This window comes from Canis aureus, chromosome 1, assembly GCF_053574225.1.
Source record: "Canis aureus isolate CA01 chromosome 1, VMU_Caureus_v.1.0, whole genome shotgun sequence".
In the NCBI taxonomy this organism is placed as follows: Eukaryota; Metazoa; Chordata; class Mammalia; order Carnivora; family Canidae; genus Canis; species Canis aureus.
In genome coordinates this window covers 17,556,564-17,575,000 of record NC_135611.1, presented here as the reverse complement: position 1 = coordinate 17,575,000, position 18,437 = coordinate 17,556,564, and the positions used below count along the sequence as shown (strand labels likewise).

At 43.1% G+C, this 18,437-nt stretch overlaps 1 protein-coding gene across 7 annotated transcripts in view; it reads left to right on the top strand.

Annotated features, from left to right (window-relative positions):
* ZNF532 (zinc finger protein 532) overlaps nucleotides 1-18,030 on the top strand; it is a 106,212-nt gene extending 88,182 nt beyond the window's left edge. For 4 of the 7 annotated variants that reach the window (XM_077891605.1, XM_077891569.1, XM_077891579.1 and 1 more), the window contains 3 exons: nucleotides 12,115-12,227; nucleotides 14,301-14,448; nucleotides 15,965-18,030. In XM_077891605.1, the coding sequence (XP_077747731.1) occupies nucleotides 12,115-12,227; nucleotides 14,301-14,448; nucleotides 15,965-16,459 (756 nt within the window). In that variant the 3' untranslated portion in view covers nucleotides 16,460-18,030. The remainder of the gene's footprint in view (nucleotides 1-12,114; nucleotides 12,228-14,300; nucleotides 14,449-15,964) is intronic. The other 3 variants (XM_077891614.1, XM_077891560.1, XM_077891597.1) reach the window with 2 other exon arrangements.
* Nucleotides 18,031-18,437: the final 407 nt, after the last annotated feature.

The following is an 18,437-nucleotide window of genomic DNA, read 5'->3' as shown; positions in this document are numbered from 1 at the left end:
GGACTGCTGGACGTTTGTCACTTGTGCCAAGGGCTGGAACTGAGGAGTCCTTCCCTCCACTTCAAGGTCAGGGGATGGGTTTCCAGGTTACGAGTGAGCCCAGATTCCTGTTTGGCAGAGGCACCAGAGCCCAGGGAAGCCTGGAGCAAGGAGGAAGAGTCTGTCCGGCTCTTGAGTTCATTAATTCATCAAGTCCGCGTCACTGCCCAGTGTGTGCTGCCCATGCTGCCGCAGCTGTGAACCTGGAAGCACTATCAGGATAGAAAGACGGACTCCACAGAGTCCTTTTTTTGTTTTGTTTTGCTTTTTCCTTCATAGCCACTCAGAGTCTAGGAACGGCAGGCCTTGAACCAGCACCAGCCAGGCACACAGAAGGGCCTTTGAGTGGCTGCGTGATGCTCTGTCCTCATGTCGTAGCACAGGGTGGCTTCCCGGGACCCTGCGGCCTCAAACCTTGAGCCTTTGCAGTCAGTGGGACCTACCAGCAGGACCTCATCAATGCGGTTTAATCCAACAGCTGGACAGATTAACCTATGACGTAGGACTGTGAAACCTGTCATGGGTCAGTTTTAGTGGTACCTTATTTTGATCTCTGTCCTTGCGTGTTTACTTTTTGAGCTTATTTACAGATGTCTTGCAGATCATCTGATAAAAAACAGTGATTATCTTTAAAAGAAATGTTGAGTTTCTTTTTTTTATTTTTTTGTACTTTTGTAAAAGAGTGTTGGGAAAAAAATCTTTCATAGTGACGTTTTCTCTAATTAGAGAAATTAATTAGATTAAAAAAAAAAGATTTTCCTTTTTCATGAGAGACAGAGGCAGAGACACGGGCAGAGGGAGAACAGGCTCCGTGCAGGGAGCCCAGCCCGATGCAGGACTCGATCCCAGATCCTGGGATCAGGACTTGAGCTGAAGACAGATTCTCAACCACTGACCTACCCAGGCGCCCCTACCCTAATTAGATTGCTTTTTAATTAAAAAGGGTTGAAAGATTGTACGAAAAATGTGATCAGAAGAAGAAAACATTCCACGTATTCTTTCCCGTGGTCCCCTCTGAAGGACTGGGTTCTCTGAGAACAGAAGCAGTAGAGAAATAATGTGTCTTATGCAGCGGCTGAGAAGAAGGGACAGACCCTTTTATGTAGAAGAAGGGGAGCCAAGCTAGACCAGACCCAGAAGACACTGGCAGCAAAGAGTTTTCCATACTCATGTAGTCTTTGATTCCTGGATGTCTTAGCGTTGGTGAAATGTGGCCGTGCACAGTGCATAGCACCGGTCAGTACCATTTGTCTCATTGTGAGAGTCACAGGAAATAATAGGATTTTCTGTGTGAGGACCTCTAATGAAATGGGTATAGCATGATGAGGTGAGCCAGTCTCCTCACAGGGAAGGGGCCCAGGTCTGTTTAGGGTCTGTACACAGGACCCCCAAAGCTCTACCACTACTCTAGCTCTACTACTAGTGTCCCCGCCGGTCGTGGAGATGGATGACAGAAGTCCCAGGCTGACACGCCCATGATGACCGCCCCCCCCCCCCCCCCACCCGACACCCCAGCAGGCATTTCTGAATTTCGTTGCTGTGATCCTGGCAGCTTTGCTATAACGTCAGCCTTTCTTTCAGCACCTTCCTATCCCCTGCCCATGTGCCTGACTTACCTCTGGACACAGAAACTGGTGGGACACGTTTCTTTCCGGTCTGCCATGGGTTTGTGGTTTGGCCTTTCAGTATTAGGCGTCAGTCACAGTGCTGTGTCTTCCTTTTTTGGTTGTATGATGTCATCAGCAAACCAGATAGTCTTATAACCAGAAAGTTACAAGAAAAGATTTATCTATTTATTTTTTTATTAAGTAAAGTCTTACTTACTTACTTACTTAATTTATTTATTTATTTATTTATTGAAGATCTTAATCAGGCTCCATGCCTAGTGCAAGCCTGAAGCAAGGCTTCATCTCTCGACCCTGAGATCATGACCTGAGCATGAGTCTCAGGTTTAAATGACTGAGCCACCCAGGTGCCCCTTGTTTGTTGTTGTTTTAAGCAAGCATAGCAACTAGCACATACTTGTCCTTAGGAACATATTTTCAAGGCTGTTACCTCAGCGATCTAGACACAGCACCGTGATCCTGGTGGTACTCAGGACATATTCTGAGTCTGTCCTCTGAAAAACAAACCCTTCTCCTTACTTCATAGCTATGACTTGTTTTTTTCCTAGATTGATTACCTACTCTGTTAAATAGATTTGGTTCTGACTTATTGAGACTTGGCTCTGGTTTTTAGAAGAGTGTGAGACAGTGATCTAAGTCAGGGCTCTCAAACTATGGTTCACAGGCTGGCCACCCATTTTTGTAAACAATTTATTGAAACACAGTCACACCCACTCATTTATGTATCGTTGTGGCTGCTTTTGAACTGCAAGGCATAGTTGAGTAGTTGCAACAGACTTTATGGCCTGCAAAGCTTAAAATATTTACTGTCTGGCCCTTTACAGAAAACGTCTGCCAACCTCTGGTCTAAATTTATACTCTGTGTTTAAATATTTCCCCAAAACCACTCTGTTCCAATTTGTAGAAACTTGGATGGTTTAGTACTCAGAGCTTGTTGGGTTTTTTTTTAAAATGCTTTCAGACATACGCAGTCTGAGTTTCCTATGCTGTGCTCAGCTGACTACCAATTTATTTGTGTATTCTTGGATGTAGTGAGACCAGATCTCGCTTGTGTCCTAGATATTAAATTCTCAGAAAAGACTTTAGCATTTATGACTCACAGTATTCCATACTTAGGGGAAGGCTACCTGTCTGTGTAAAAGACCATTTTCTAGGAGATGTGGGTGGCTTGGGTAGGTGGGTTTGTTTCTTACGTTACCCTCTATAACTATAGGTGTAATTTGTGCAAACAGAATGAGAGTGCCCAATTTTGTGGGCACATACTGACAATACCCCGATCTCAGATGAATAGATGAAGACCCGAAATCCTTATGAAGCGTTATATTTTATATACCCTGGTGAAAAGTTTCAGGACCTCTCAGAGTGAAAATTATACCTTTATTCATTTAATACATATGCTAAGGATATTACATATTTCTTCAGTGAATTTCTTCTTTTTTTTTTTTTTTTTTTTTTGAATTTCTTCTTTTTTAAAAGCGACTTTATTGGGTTGTAATTTATATGTAACCTCAGTACATTTCTATTCTGTAGAAAAGCTAATTTATTTTACAGGCAACATAGACTAGATTTTTGTAACCTGTTCAAATTAATCTGTACTGTTTATTTCTCTTGTTCGGTCTTTGGTTTGTCTGGGCACTTGCATATTACAGAATAATGCACAATTTTGAAACTGTTTAGAATGGGCCATTCATCTGTACTTTGGGCATGTTTAACTTTTAATCATGTTTATTCTCTGTGTACCTTTTTTAAAAAAAAATTCTATAAATATTTACCAAGTTGCACAGCATTTGTTATGGCGGAGAACAAATGATATAATTCTTGCCCTGCAGATGCTTACAGTTGGGTAGAAAAAGAAAACATAAATATTTTAAAAGCTGCAACTAATATGAGGCTTAGAGGAATCACAACGCAGTATGTAATTAAAACTAAGCAATGGGTGCTTCCAGTTCAGATTTCTGCTCAATACTTGCTGAGGTTCTGTGAATGGAGCGAGTGATAAAATACAGTCCAGGCTTAAAAGAAGTCAAAGGAGGACAGAATGAAATTAAAAATTAAAGTTGTGCAGATACATGGAAGAGAAGAATTAGAGTCATGTCTGAGGTACAAGGACGCAGGGATTTGAGCATCCCTGTTTCCTGGGGAATTGGCAGGGTTTGGGAGATGCCAGGGAAGGCGTCCCAGAAGAAATGCTACCTAAGTAGGTAACTGGAAGACACACAGGAAGAACAGCCAGTGTATGAGCAGCAAGCAGAGTACGTGCGGTACAAACCAGCGTGACATTCCAAGTGACTGCCAACAAGTAGTTCTGGAGTGTGAGGTTCTGGAAGGTGCGGAGGGAGGTTAGGATTGGCCAGGCAGGCAAGTCCAAAGACTTGAGCCCTGGAAGGTACAGAGAACAGGAGATGAGTTTTAGGCAGGAAGCGAAACATTGATATGTGTTTTCCAGTGGTTTCCTCTGGTAACTGTGTTGGGGTACGGGCGAGGGAAGGAGAGGCTTGTGGCCAGAGAGGTGAGGAAGGCCACCAGGGGCTGAGAGGTGAGCCGGCCAAAGGGGCCAAAGGGTTCGAATGCTTCTCGAGGGAGAGGGAAGGCGGTCTCTGAAGGGCAAGGGAGGAATGCGTCATTGGTCTTCAGAAGATGTGAATTTGAGTGACTTTGAATGTACCATTTATGAAGTCCTAAGAGATGTAGTCAATGGTGGGCTGAGGATTAGATTGCGGACAGTCTTGAAAGCCAAGAAGTTTGGATTTTGCCTCACACCTGAGGAGAGACAGGTGATGAGAAGCCCCTTGTATCTGCACGTGCGTACTCCTCCCTGACCTGTCACCAGGGTGGCTCTGTGTCCCCGTGAGGCCCACCCCTCTGCACTGCAATCAGCCCCCTTCTTGGGCCACTGGGGGACCTCACAACCCTGCTCGTCCACTCTCCTCTGCATCTCCAGCTTTTCCTGGATCGTGCTCAAAATCCTCAGTTTCGCCATGGTACCTCTTCTGACTGAACAGCCTTCCTCACCCACTCGCCTACTGCCACCTTTCCTCTGCTTCCCTATGCTTCCCTCTACAGCGAACGTCCCTGAGATCACTTTGTGTCCCTGTGCTCCCCACGTCCTCCCCTCCTGTTTAGGTGTTCCTGTAGCTGCTCCACAGAAGCTGCTCGTCGAGTTCTGCGTGTCCAGGGACTTGTGCAGAGGGGTTTTGGCGTTCTCAGTGGAGTCATTTGATCTGAAGCAGTGGCAGGCCAGGTCCTTGTGGAAGTGCTTTCTGTGCTAGGCCTCTTGGTTCTCCTCTTGGCTCACTGATGGGTCCTCTCTGTCTTTCTCCTCTTCCCAGCCTGTAAATGTTGGTGTGCCCTTTAGTCTCAAAAATTTCTTATACAGGTCCATGACTTTCTTTTTATTTACTTTTTTAAGAGATTGTATTTATTTACTTATTTATTTGAGAGAGCAAGCAAGAGAGTGAGAGAGAGCAGGAGCAGGAGGAAGGAGCAGAGGGAGAGGGAGAAGCAGACTCCTTGCTGAGCAGGGAGCCCGAGGTGAGGCTCTATCCCAGGACTCTCCATCATCTACGAGAGTGATGGGAAGACAGCAGTGGGTTTGAGCAGAGGACTAATATGATCAATGTATTTTATATGGGTCAGCCTGGCTGCCAAGTGTGGAAGTGAAGAACCAGTGTGGTTGCTGTCTGTAACAATCCAGGGGACAGAAGAAGTGCTATGGGTTTGGAAAGTAGAGGTGATGAGAAATGACTGGATCTGGTATATACCTCAAAGGTAGATCTGTGGATGGGCTGAATGTGGGTGACAAAAGAGAGAGAAAAGGGAATCTGTGTATCACTCCACAAAGTATCGCTCCAAATTCCTTGGCTGGGCACTTAGTAGAATAGTTACCAGTTACTAACTGGGAAAGTAGGAGAGAAGCAGGTTTAGGGATGGAGAGGAGTCAAGAATTGCATTTTGGATACATTAAATTTAAGAAGCCAAATGGAGACCTATGTAGAGATGCTAACTAAGTGGTTAGATTCAAGTCTGCAACTTGTGGGGGAGCGGTCTAGGCCATAGACAGAACTCCATGAATTGATTGATTATAGATGCATTTAAAGTCATGCTCCTGGGATCCCTGGGTGGCTCAGTTGGTTAAGCATCCGCCTGCAGCTCAGGTCATGATCCAGGGTCCTGGGATCGAGCCCCACATTGGGCTCCCTGCTTTTCGGGAAGTTGCTTCTCCCTCTGCCCGCTGCTCCCCCTGCTTGTACTCTCTCTCTCTCTCTCTCTGTCAAATAAATAAATAAGATCTTAAAAAAAAAAAAAAACGGTTACAAACTAAGATGTATAACGCAGACTCATTCTTAGAAGTGCACATGAACATGGATTCAGAGGAGAAATAGGAAACTGGAATTTGACAGTGCTTATTGCGATCGCTGAGATTCAAAGCAGTCTGTTTTCTCATTTATTTTATAGTAAGTTATTTTTATAATCGGAAACAGTAAGAGAAAATGAAGGCTGTATTACCTGGATGCACCACATGTACTTCACTTTGAAATGGAAGCTGCCGGCCAGGAGTTCCCTTCTATATCCTGGTCCTTTCTCCACCTGCCCCCCTGACCATAATGAGCATTGCACCTGTCTATTGATGGCACCTTCTTTCCAGTCCCACAGGAAGACTTGTTCTTCCTTCTGTCTGAAGTACCCCTCCTGTCTGGCTCCTGTCTGGCCTCTGTCCTCAGTAGCTTCGTTTGTCCACAGGCTCTGATTATCTGTACTTAACCACGTTCACGTCTGTCCCATCTTCCAGAAACAAGCCGTGCTTTCTCTGTGTTTAGCACGTTACCTGAAATTTGCTAGTCTAGCATTAACTTTGTAGAACCTGTCCATATTTTTCCAGTAGATAATTGTGTTTTCAGTGATTCTTTCCTTTATTCATTGACACAATAAACATTTGCTGAGTATTTTCTGTAGCTGAACGCTGGGGGTATAAGGGTTAGTGATGTCTGGCTTCTGTTGTCAAGACATTTACAGGGCACTAAAATTCCTCCTGAAATAGAAATTAAAGACTAGAAACTTGTAGAGTTCCAGGTTTTTCTTTGGAGGAAGAGGTACACTATATAAGTAGATGTCTTGTCTTGTCTCCTGAAAATCTTTTACCTTAATACCGTTAGTCATCAGAGAAATGCAAATTAAAAGCACAGTGGAATACTCCTAGGCACCGTGTAGAATGGCCACAGTGAAATGGCGGTATCGGCAGAGGAGGAGCAGCGGGAGCACTCCTGCATTGCTGGCGGAAACGCAAAGTACAGCCATTCTGGGAAACAGGTTGACAGTTTATTTATTTTACATATGACTCCACAGTCTCGTTCCTGGGTATTCACCCGAGAGAAATAAGATCATATGTTCACGCCACAATTGTACGTGTGTGTTTGTAGGGGCTTTAATCCCTAGCTTCCAAAAGCTGGAAACAACCTAGATGTCCTTCATCTGGGAAGCAGATAAACGAAGCGAAGCAGATCCGTAGCACAGCATGCTGCTCCACGGTGAAAGGGGATGGGTTGCCGACGCGCTCAGCAGCGCGGATGAATGGATGAATGGTGCAGGTACAGGCCCGTGAAAGGAGCCAGATCCCGAAAGCTACGTGCTGTACCACATGGTTCCATTTATGTGACAAATGCAGGAGACAGAACAAGGGGATAGAGAAGACAGATCAGTGCTTGCCAAGAGCTGGATGTAGGAGCTATAAAGGGATGTCGGCAATTTTAGGGGAGACGGAACGGCTCTTTGTCTCCACTGTATGACTTTACCAAAATTCATAGAACTGTACATGAAAGAGAGTGAATTGTACGTTTTGTAAATTATACCTCTGTGTCCCTGATTTTTGAGGCACCAGAAGAAGGTTTTTTTTTTTTTTTTTTAATTTGGACTATGTTCACATTTTTTGACTTTGCAAACCATATGAAGGAATAAGGTGAAAAGCTTCATTCCTACCCTTGCCACCCATCATCGCTAAGTTCCTTATGTATCTTAAAATGTCTCTAGGCAAGTATCATCATATATGCATATAGGTTCTTTATTTTACTTCTTTCTCATGCAGAACACAGCTTATGAATATAATTATCTGCACTGATTCCTTCTCCATATAGTGTATGTTCTATTCATATCAGTACATCAAGATCTTCCATTCTTTTCCACAGCTGCATGACAAGAATGTTGTTGTATGAGTGCATATGATTTATTTTACCAGTTCTCCCTTGATGGAGCCAGATTTCCCCCCATCTTTTCCCATTATATGCAGTGCTGCCCCAAATAACCTCGTATATACAGTCAGTTCTGCTATCATGCCTGTGTTGAAAACAGATTTGTTCACATGCAGTTGATCTATCAGGGAACAGTTGGAGCCTAACATGAATTCCGAGTTTGCTCATGTGTGATTACATCCCTGGGAAACACTAGGCGAACACAGAAAATCGTGGAATGGAGTTGTGTAGGAATACACAAAACTCACAGCGTGCACTCACCTCAGATTGCCGTCCACGACATCATCTTCCCATTGGGTCACACTGGTCCGCACCTGGTATTACACTTTCCCTTCCATGCTCTGATCTCAGGTGACCCTCCTTCCTCCACTTCACAAAATCTTAATAAGCCTCAACCCTCCCTTGCCCACTTCCACAGGTACCCTGCGTAACACCGTGCCACTGTTTTTATTAAGTGTGACATGGACAAGTGTCAAGTGTTATGTCCCTACTTCATTTTTGCCAGAAGCCCTGTGATTTTTATTGCGTGATTTTGTACAGTGCAGTGATTTATGACCTGTGATATATATGAATCATGTGATTTGAACGGACTGTACCATGTGTGGGCGTATCTGTAGAGTAGATTTCCAAGTGGAAAGGTCCAGAGTTTAGAGGAGTTCTATCCTGCGGGATTACTGCTGTGATAGGTTGAAGTTTATGCAGGTGGCTTGGGTTTTCCTTTTTCATAGAAAGTGTTTATGGTAGAGCTGAAGGGTGTGTGTCAGCATGGGAATAATTCTCCCTTTCATCTTAAATCTGGGGGTGGTTCTGGATGTATGATGGTAGTTGAGGGAGGCAGATAACCCTTTGCATGTCAGGGGGAGGCAGATAACCTCATGAAGGCAGGAATCTCAGGAAAAGACTAGAATGGATGTCTGGCTAGATGGATGTCTGAAGTTGAGACTTTTTTCCTTCTACTTCCTCAGAATCGCCTGAAACAGAAAGAAGGCTTCAAGCCAAGACAGGAGAAGGGCTGGTTATCAGAATGGGACGTGTCTGGTGTATGTGCCCATGGCAATTCAGGACACATTCACCCAGTGCCCTCCAGAAAGAATGGCCTTCAGAGGCATTGCAAATCCCAGAGCTCAGACCTTGAGCCCAAGGCTAGGGCACTTAGGGCAAAGGAGTTTGTTAAGAGGAGCTGATGCTTTCTTTCCTAAAGAATGTGAAGGTAAAAGAGTCAAAAACTAGAGATTAGGGAGAAATTTTAGGAAATGTACCCAAGTGTTTGTTTTATTTGGTATTTAAAGTTTTCAAAAACTTTCAGACCCTGCTAGCTTATTTGTTCACTCCTTCTTTCTTTCTTACTTTAAAATTTTATTTTTATTTTTTAAATTTATTAAAAAAAAAACTTTTTAAAAGATTTTATTTATTATTCCACGAGAGACACAGAGGCAGAGACACAGGCAGAGGGAGAAGCAGGCTCCCCATGGGGAGCGTGATGTGGGACTAGATCCCAGGACCCCAGTATCATGACCTGAGCCAAAGGCAGACGCTCAACCACTGAGCCACCGAGGTGTCCCCCGTTCACGATTTCCTTAGATAGTTCTATTTAGAAACAAACAATAATTCATAATTGAATATGACTAATTATAAGGAGTCCACTCGAGGCCCCAGTTCCCGCTGTATCAGCTTGTACCACATTGGAGCCAGGAGGAAATAAATGACCTTAGCAGTCTTGAAAACAGAATGAAAGCAGACCTTATGCCTTTTCAATAGTTTCTTTTTTCCCAATTTTGTTTGGTTGATAAAAAATTGCTTTCTGTGTCATAAAACAGCACTATAAACTATTATAATACTGAAGATAGAAGTTAGGAAAATAAATTAGGTAAAGCACCTTTGAATAAGTTAGTATTTAAAATTTAACAAAGAAGGAAGTCATTTGTTTTCTTAGGTAATGGGAAAACGGCAGGTCTGATCCGGAGACTGGTGTTTAAGCCTGTGATTTTCTTGTCACCAGTGATTTTGAAGCCCTGCTCCATTGTTTGGGGATTGCATGGCTCATTTCTGCATTTTTTCATAAAGACGTTGGAGAAGAAGAGTGTCTCACACATTGTCAACTCTTTCTGAAAATACTAATTATTGATTCAGCTAAGCTGCTCTTCGTTTAATTTTTTACCTACTGAGGATTTCTTTACTGATATTTCTCTATTAAAGTTTCGTTTGATATTAATATAATGACACTATAACAAGAAATGGAATTTCAAACCCTTCATCTTAATGGAGAATCCGGTCTGCATTCCTCTGAGGCCTCTTGCCCTGTTGTATGGTTAGGAAGATACATGGCAGTTCTCTACATGTTTTATAGTTATTTGCTATCACTGTCTTGCTTTTAGAAAAATGTCTTGTGTTTTGACTCTCTCAGGTGATCATAACACTGTCCATCTTATAGGTACAGAATTCAAGAATTAGATATTAATACTTAAATACCTTTTTTTTGAAACATAGGACTATTCATGACTGACTGTTCTTAAATCTTTATTCTGGAGAAACTTCTTACTCATTCTCTGGCTACATAAATGTTAATCCAAGATACTAGGGATTGTCTAGGTCATGTGATCAAGATGTTTATGAAGGAATACCTTTGGGAAAAGATTGTGGCTCAGAGACATTAGTTGGTTATTTGCTTTGTTTTCTCTCTCTCGGCCCCCCAAGATTATTCTCATAATATCCCAGATTACATGCTTAGGAAAATGATAAAAGCAATAGTATGACTTTCACCTTGAGTATAGAGAAGAAACGTCCTTCTTTGCCTCTGTCTAGGTTTTTGAATACTTGAACAGCCATGTGTTTTATTTAAAAGACAGTATTTTCCACTCTTGAGACACAACTGGATATACAACTTTATTATTATTCACTAAAGAATATTTTTTGAGGATTTCTCTGTGTCCTGAGGACTGTGCTGACTCTCTCATTCCCTGCCCATCCCTCCTTCCCCCACGCCCTCTGAGGAAGGGACTGTAGTGATCCCCAACTCTCAGTTTGAGGAGTGGATGTTTATGGAGAAACTTCCCCAGGATCATACCGTTCAATTCATGAGCTGTAGAGACAAGGCACCAACCCATTTGTAGGTCTCTAGAGCCAGACTCCATCACTTAAATAGCTGTGCTTACCAGTTTGAATAAGGGCATGTTTATCAGGTGATTAGTATAAAAACATTGTTTAAAAATATTTATCATTTCTTTAATCACTTTATGCACAATTGCTTGCTTATCTCTTCTTATGCCAAAAATAGTAATGTTCTTTCACACGAGAACTTGTTTCTACTTCAGCCCCTATTTTTAAGGAGGATTTAGCCAAAATTTATTCCATGCACGAGGCTGACGGTTATTTCTTGATCTAATTTCCTTGTGATGTGACATTGTTTGATTCCAGGCTGCAGTGCATATTGTACCCAAAGAATGTGTTTTAAGGTGAAGCCACTAATTTTACTTCAAAGGTTCCACATGAGGATCTGTTGAATTAACATAAGTATGTCATAGCCAAAGTGGAAACTTTTAAGTTTATTTTTATTTCTCTCACTCTGTCACTGTTCGCTAGCACCCATGCATACATATACTAACGGCAGCCTCCATAAAGTGGTTTCAGACTTTTGTGTTCTTGAGTAACTAAATGGTATTCTTCAAAAGGCCTTTTGGAAAACTTTACTCTTATGTAAGGAATAATTAATCATCAGGGGGGAAAGTCAAAATGTCTAAAATCAGCTAGTGATTTAATTTAAAATGGCACACTAGATAAATTCTTTCTGGATATTGCAAACTAAGTAATGGTTTTGTTTGGTATTTATTGAAGAATTATGTTTTCATCTAGTGTTTGCTGTATGAAAGATTAAAAATAATGTTTCTATCTCTTTTACAAAGAAAATTTAGTATTTTCAAATATCTGGGGGTTTGTGTTGAATTAAAACCATAAGTGTTTTGAGAAAAAAATGTAAAAATTTTACTCTTAGGACAGTGATCCTCCCATTCTCTAGATTAGACCCTTTGTGGTTACCCCAACCCTGTCCTTCCTTTTTATTGCATTTTAAGAAGCATATTTTAGTTTTGTCTTTGTATTGCTTAAACAATATGGTTATATAACTTAAACTATTATGAAGATGTTCTTAGTTTTTAAAGCAATTCTGGTTTTGTTCTCTTAAGTGACTTTCTATCTCTTTTCTTCTAATAAAGCAAATGAAAAAACACCCTTGCCGCCAGTGTGACAAATCTTTCAGCTCCTCACACAGCCTGTGCCGTCACAATCGGATCAAGCACAAAGGCATCAGGAAAGTTTATACCTGCTCGTAAGTTGTAATTTCTACTGTGGGAAGTACAGTGAAAGGCTAAAAGCTGGAATCTCTCTAAGGTTTTTCATATTTTGCCATTAATTTTCCATTTCTTGGCTGCAGTTTATAGATTTCAGTTTTTAGTTATATTCTGTTGTTTGGACAATACAGCTCCTTGGCGGGGTTGTAACACTTAAAAATAGTAAAATGAACAAGCCCCTTGCATACCCTGTGTACATTCCTGGGTTCTTACCTGTTGTCCAGAAGCATATATTTTCTTCACCTGAGCATTTTGGAGAAGTGATTGATTGGCAGGCACACATTTGAATGAGATACTCCTTGGTCTCTGAACACACAGGGAGTTGCCAGGTTTGTTGGCAGGTTGACTGGCTCTTTGCTTGGTTCAGAGCAGACCTTAGTAGGGCCTGGTCATGGAGTTAGTCCAAGGCTGGACTATTTGTCTAATGCAGGACAGCCTTTCCTCAACACTCACTTTTGGCTAAGAGACCAAATTCAGGAAATTGAGTGGACTAGTACGCTGACGAGTTGGTGGTGCTACTCTGGACAGTCATGAGCTACTTCTTTGTATATGAGAATCAGAACTCATTATATCATTAGTGAAAGAGCTTTATCACCCACTCAACCAGAACATGCCTCAAGTGACTTGATAGAACAGGGTTACTTGCTTTGAGACACTTGTAAAAGAGAGGACTAACAGACACAGAAGCCATGTAGCCAGCGTGTAGTGTGTGATCAAAGCAGAGCACAGCGTACTGTGTGGCTCAGGATGCTCATGAAGGTTGGCTGTAAGTGTGGCGGGGGCTTCACTGTTCTGGGTTAGCTAGGGAGAGTTTCTCGGGCGGGAAAACTGAGACATAGACTTTCCTTCAGTGAAACAGAAGCTCGAAGTGATTTTGATGAGATGAGAACGTTCTGTGAACGAGGCCTACATGTTTGAGACTGCACTGAGAGGTTCAGAGAATGAGAAGGAAGCCCTGGCTGAGAAGAAGGTAGAAAGGGAGCTTTCTGGCCCCTGGCCTGGCTTTGTCCTTCCTCGGATAGGCTTGTGTATCTCTCTTTGGAGTCCCTGTAAGGCAGCGAGATGCTCAGATTGTCCGGCCAATTTCCTTTATTCTTTGGTGTTGGTGCTGGCTCCCAAGGCTGCCGTGGTAACGGATCTCTAACACGAAATCATCAGGGTGGGGGGCCAGACACTAACAAAATCTCCAGAAGCCTTTTTGAAGGCAGCACATTTGATTCTGCATATGACCAAGAGGCGTTTTTCCCTCTCACTCACTGCAGCGATATTCTTGATGTCCACCTTACAGCATCCATAGTCACCACGGTCATTAACTTTTTTTTTTTTTTTTTTTGTCCATTTCATTAAGAAAATGGTGAATTCATATCTTCTAAAGGAAAAACTATTCATGATCTACAGGTTTGGGTTTTTTTTTCCCACACAAGGTGAAGTGAAAGCTTAAAAGATTGGCCTATTTGGATATCTGTTCATTTTCCTACATTTTAATCTCCTGAATGAACACATGATTCTGAGCCCTGTGCTACTGTGTTTGTGCCTTGGTGAGGAATTTGGCAAGGCCAGACACCCTGGCTTACGGCAGAGTGGGCAGGCGTAATTAACATCCACATGAAGGAATCAGGGAGGGACTTTTTTCATATTAAAATATCTCTTAAGACATAAACTCTGAGAGAACACTGAGTCATTGTAAAGAAAACTTTTGAAATTTGATACTCTATTTAAAAATTAAAGCCGTCTAGAATTATAAATGAAGTAATACCTCAGCCAAACCTAGAAAATAAATCCTCCATCTGAACCGAATTAGGCTGGTCCCATAAGGGCACAAAGAGCAACAGAATGCCTTTTTACAAAAAGTACAAAAATTTTACTCGCAAATTGGAAACTGCGATTCAGAGCGAATTTGCTCTTTTGTTTCGGACCATTGGTATTCATGCAGATGGCCTTGACCCCACGGAGCGTACTGTTGGCTGGTGGAGGTCTTTCATCAGTGAGTATGCTCTTCAGCGTGGGTTACGTTCCAGCAGGCAGGTTACCTCCTTGTCTTTGCTCCACAGGCACTGCCCAGACTCCAGGCGTACCTTTACGAAACGGTTGATGCTGGAGAAACATATCCAACTCATGCACGGTATTAAGGATCCTGACTTGAAAGAAATGACAGAAGCCACCAATGAGGAGGAAACAGAAATAAAAGAAGATACCAAGGTCAAACATTGCAGATGTTCTCTTTACAGTGACGTTGTGTTGACTTGCTCTTTCCATTCATTGTCTTCATTTAAATTTTTCTAAATCCAAGACTCTGCACGAAGGTATAAAGTGATAGGTCATCTCCCTGTACACCCATTCTGATCTTTCATCTTGTTCCAAAAAGGTATTAAGTTCCTTCTGCATCTGTCCAGCAACAGCTTTAGGGACCCACTTACGAATAGAAGCTACAGAATTTTGTGCGGACTCACATACACGGTCTCTTAGCCAGGAGGAATGTAGGGAGCTAGATTCCTTCTCGTTGGCAATCTATCGGTTGTGAAAGGTACCTGGTAAGAAGGAAGAGGTTTTTTTGTTTTGTTTTGTTTTTAGTTTTACTTTGTAATAGTAAAGGAAAAAAATCACACATCTCTGCATTGTCCTTAGTTCAGCGGATAGTGAACTTGAATCAGCATATATACTAATCTGTGCATCAGGCATGTGTGTGCCAAAGTGCTGTTCGAGGACGGAGCAGTTCGGCAGACATTAGGGAGGTTCTGCTGTCTTTGGCACTGGGCTGCGTCTGGAATGTACCTGGGTAACAGCCTGTGTGTGCGTTCAGGGAGTTAATCATTGAGTAAATCCTAATCAGAATACAAGTCAGACAAGAGTCGCATTCAGTGGTAATCTTTTCTCCCCTCAAGTGATGGGGTTGGTGGAGGTTGGGATGGAATGAATCTACGTGCAGGGGCAGCTTCAGGTCAACGGTGTATGTGAGTGGTGCCTTGTCCACACGGCAGAAAAGACGGGCCACTGAGCAGGGAATGGCCCTCTGGCTTGGACTTTTGGGGAGCTGGAAGTGAGGGGGTTGAATGTGGGTGGGATTTAGAAAGCCGAAAGGAAGGAGAAAAGCATGGGCCGAGGGTCAGCCGTGAGGCGAAGGTGAACGTGCAGGGAAGGTGAGTGTGCAGGGAAGCTCGAGTGCTAGACCAGCTGGGGCCTCCAGGGCCTCTATGCCAGTCACAGAAAAGGCGAAGCCTTGATGTTTTCTCAGCCTGCCCCTGGCCTCCTCTCTGTACCTCCTGCCTCGGTTCCCCGTGCCTGGACCCTTGCCTTCAAGTATCCCTGTCACTGGGCCACCCCTCCTGCTCCCCTGCTTCCCATCCCCATCCCATGCCCTGCTTTGTTTCCCTGGGGTCTGACACACTGTCGACCTCCTGGCTTGTGGTTTTCTGTCCTGCTCTACGGGAGCCCCCATTCCGTGGAGGCAGGGACTTGTTGGGCCCAGTGGCTGGGGTGGTGCCTGGTAACATAGGAACTCGGGTCCCCCGTGTGGAGTGGATGAAAGGCGCTAGACTTGTGGGGAGCAGGGGTTGGGGAGGGGGTGCAGACACACCGCTGTAGGAAACTCCGAATCCCGAAACCCATAGTACTGGTTGCCCTCGCAACTCGGAGGGCCTGGAGAATGGGGCATTTGTCAGAACGTGTGGGGCAGAACGATTTTCACTCGTGTCATCCACTTTGTTTTTTCTCAAAGGTTCCCAGTCCCAAGCGGAAGTTGGAAGAGCCAGTTTTAGAGTTCAGACCTCCCAGAGGGGCCATTACCCAACCACTGAAAAAGCTAAAGATAAATGTTTTTAAGGTCCACAAATGTGCCGTGTGCGGCTTCACCACCGAGAATCTGCTGCAGTTCCACGAACACATCCCTCAGCACAAGTCGGACGGCTCCTCCTACCAGTGCCGGGAGTGCGGCCTCTGCTACACGTCGCACGTCTCCCTGTCCAGGCACCTGTTCATCGTGCACAAGCTGAAGGAACCGCAGCCCGTGTCCAAACAGAACGGGGCCGGGGAGGAGAACCAGCAGGAGAACAAGCCCAGCCACGAGGACGAGTCGCCCGACGGCGCTGTGTCAGACCGAAAGTGCAAGGTGTGCGCAAAAACGTTCGAAACTGAAGCTGCCTTAAATGCTCACATGCGGACACACGGCATGGCCTTCATTAAATCCAAAAGAGTGAATTCAGCTGAGAAATAGCCACAGCCCTTCCGTAAGGAAAATCCCTGTCCACATTGGAATAAAAGAGACATTTTTGTTACAAAAAGTTTGCAGTATAATAGAGTTAACAGTACTGTCTAGGCTGTTGCAATATATTCTCTTTGAGTGTACCTTCCTCACCTCGTCGTGTATATCCTCGATAAGTATTAAAACAGTATTTGAGTTTAAAAGAGTTTGTATATATTTAAATGAATAACTTTTTATACTCTTTGTTACATGTTTGTATCAGTATTTAGTGGAAAATGTTTTGAGGTTTTATTGTTTTCTTTTTTGTTTTTGTTCTTGTTTTTGTTCTTTTGGGTTTTTATTTTGGGTTAGAATTTTTTTCTTTTTTTTGTACTGTTCCTTTGACACAGAGTTCTTAGTAACAGGGGCAGTTCCTGAATTCAAATAAACCATTTTGTATGTTACCGATTTGAATGGGTTAACTAATTACAGGCTAAGATAAGGCCTTTTTTAGTGTTTTTAATTTTTAGAATTCACTACATAAATTGTAGGTATTGTGGGTCTCAAAAACACTAGAGACTTTTAAGTGTCTTAGCACTACCCTCAACGTGCCTGCTCTGAGTCAGCGAGTGCACCTTTTCGCGTGTAACTGCACTCTGGCGTGTGGCATCGTCTTCCAGGCCACGCCACACGGTGTCTAAAGCAGCCCTGCCGGTAGCTTCTTCCCCAGTGGCGGATTAAAAAAACAAAAACAAACAAAAAAAACCAAACTTGAGCCAGAACTCCCGTAGGAGCGTGGATTTCCTTAATTCCACTGTAGAATGCAGAAGGAAGGGAGCACCAGAGGCTGGCGGTTCTCTGGGCATCTAGGTTTGCACGGCTGGCTGGAAGAGCACAAGGAGGTCACGTCACAAAAGGGCTGGACTACTGTAAAAGTTACACACATGTAGTTAGACCAATAGATTTATATAGTCGAGTTTTTTGTCATGTAATTTATTAACTATTACAAGGACACAACTAAAAATATCAAGTATTTCTCTGGCTCTTGACAGGAAAAAAACAAATCACAGTCGACTTAACCCTTTGCTATCTAAAGAGTTGGCATTTCCTGTTCTGGGTGCTACTGCCAAATGTTCTGGTACTTGGAGTTGGGATGTACAACTTCCACCACCGACCTATCAATGCAGCGAAGTGCGTGTCGCGATTGGCCTTGCGGTTACGCACCGGAGCCACTGGGCTTCAGTTCGGTCGTTTCGATAGGCATCTTTACAATATCAGCAGTTCCGCTTCATCGAAGTGCAGCAGGGGTATTCCTCTGTCCCTTCCGTTTATAGTTCTCTGGGAGAGTTCTATTTTTCAGTTTTTGTTTCTGTGTTTTCTTTTGCATTTTATATCTTGTATTTATCCCTAAACATGTTTTGTACCTTTTTTTTTTTTTAAAGAAAAGAAATGCGTTTGTGTATATATAGATACTTGCATGATATACTGTAGTCAACGTTCGGTTCCTCAAAAGGTCTTGCTGCTGTCAGGTGTTATGCACTACATCCATCATAACTGTATTAAACACATTTCATATGTAAATAAACGTGGGACATTGGCCCTTGTGCTTCTGTGAGAGAGTTATTGATGGTGGGTCTCTGACATCTTCATGAAGGTTAGGAAGTGATTAATTGCAGGGACAGACTACAGGATATTGTAGATTTCTTCCCCCTCAGAGGAGTGGCATATTCGTTCTCATTAGCAATCAGCTCTTTTGTCACTTCCTCGTTGACTCCATCAACTCATGGGTATAATGCCAGGGCGGGATTAAGTATTCCTACACTTGAAATTCAATTGCTGTTACTTGTTATATTTATACTTGTATTGCTCTAAGTTGTATTCATAGCACTTTTCATGTGTTTCTGCATTTGAACCTTGCAATAAACCTGTGTGGTGGGCTGCACGGGTCCTAATAATCTAGTTTTACAGTTTGAGGAAGCTGAGCTCAGATTCCGTTCTTTGCCTAAGCCCT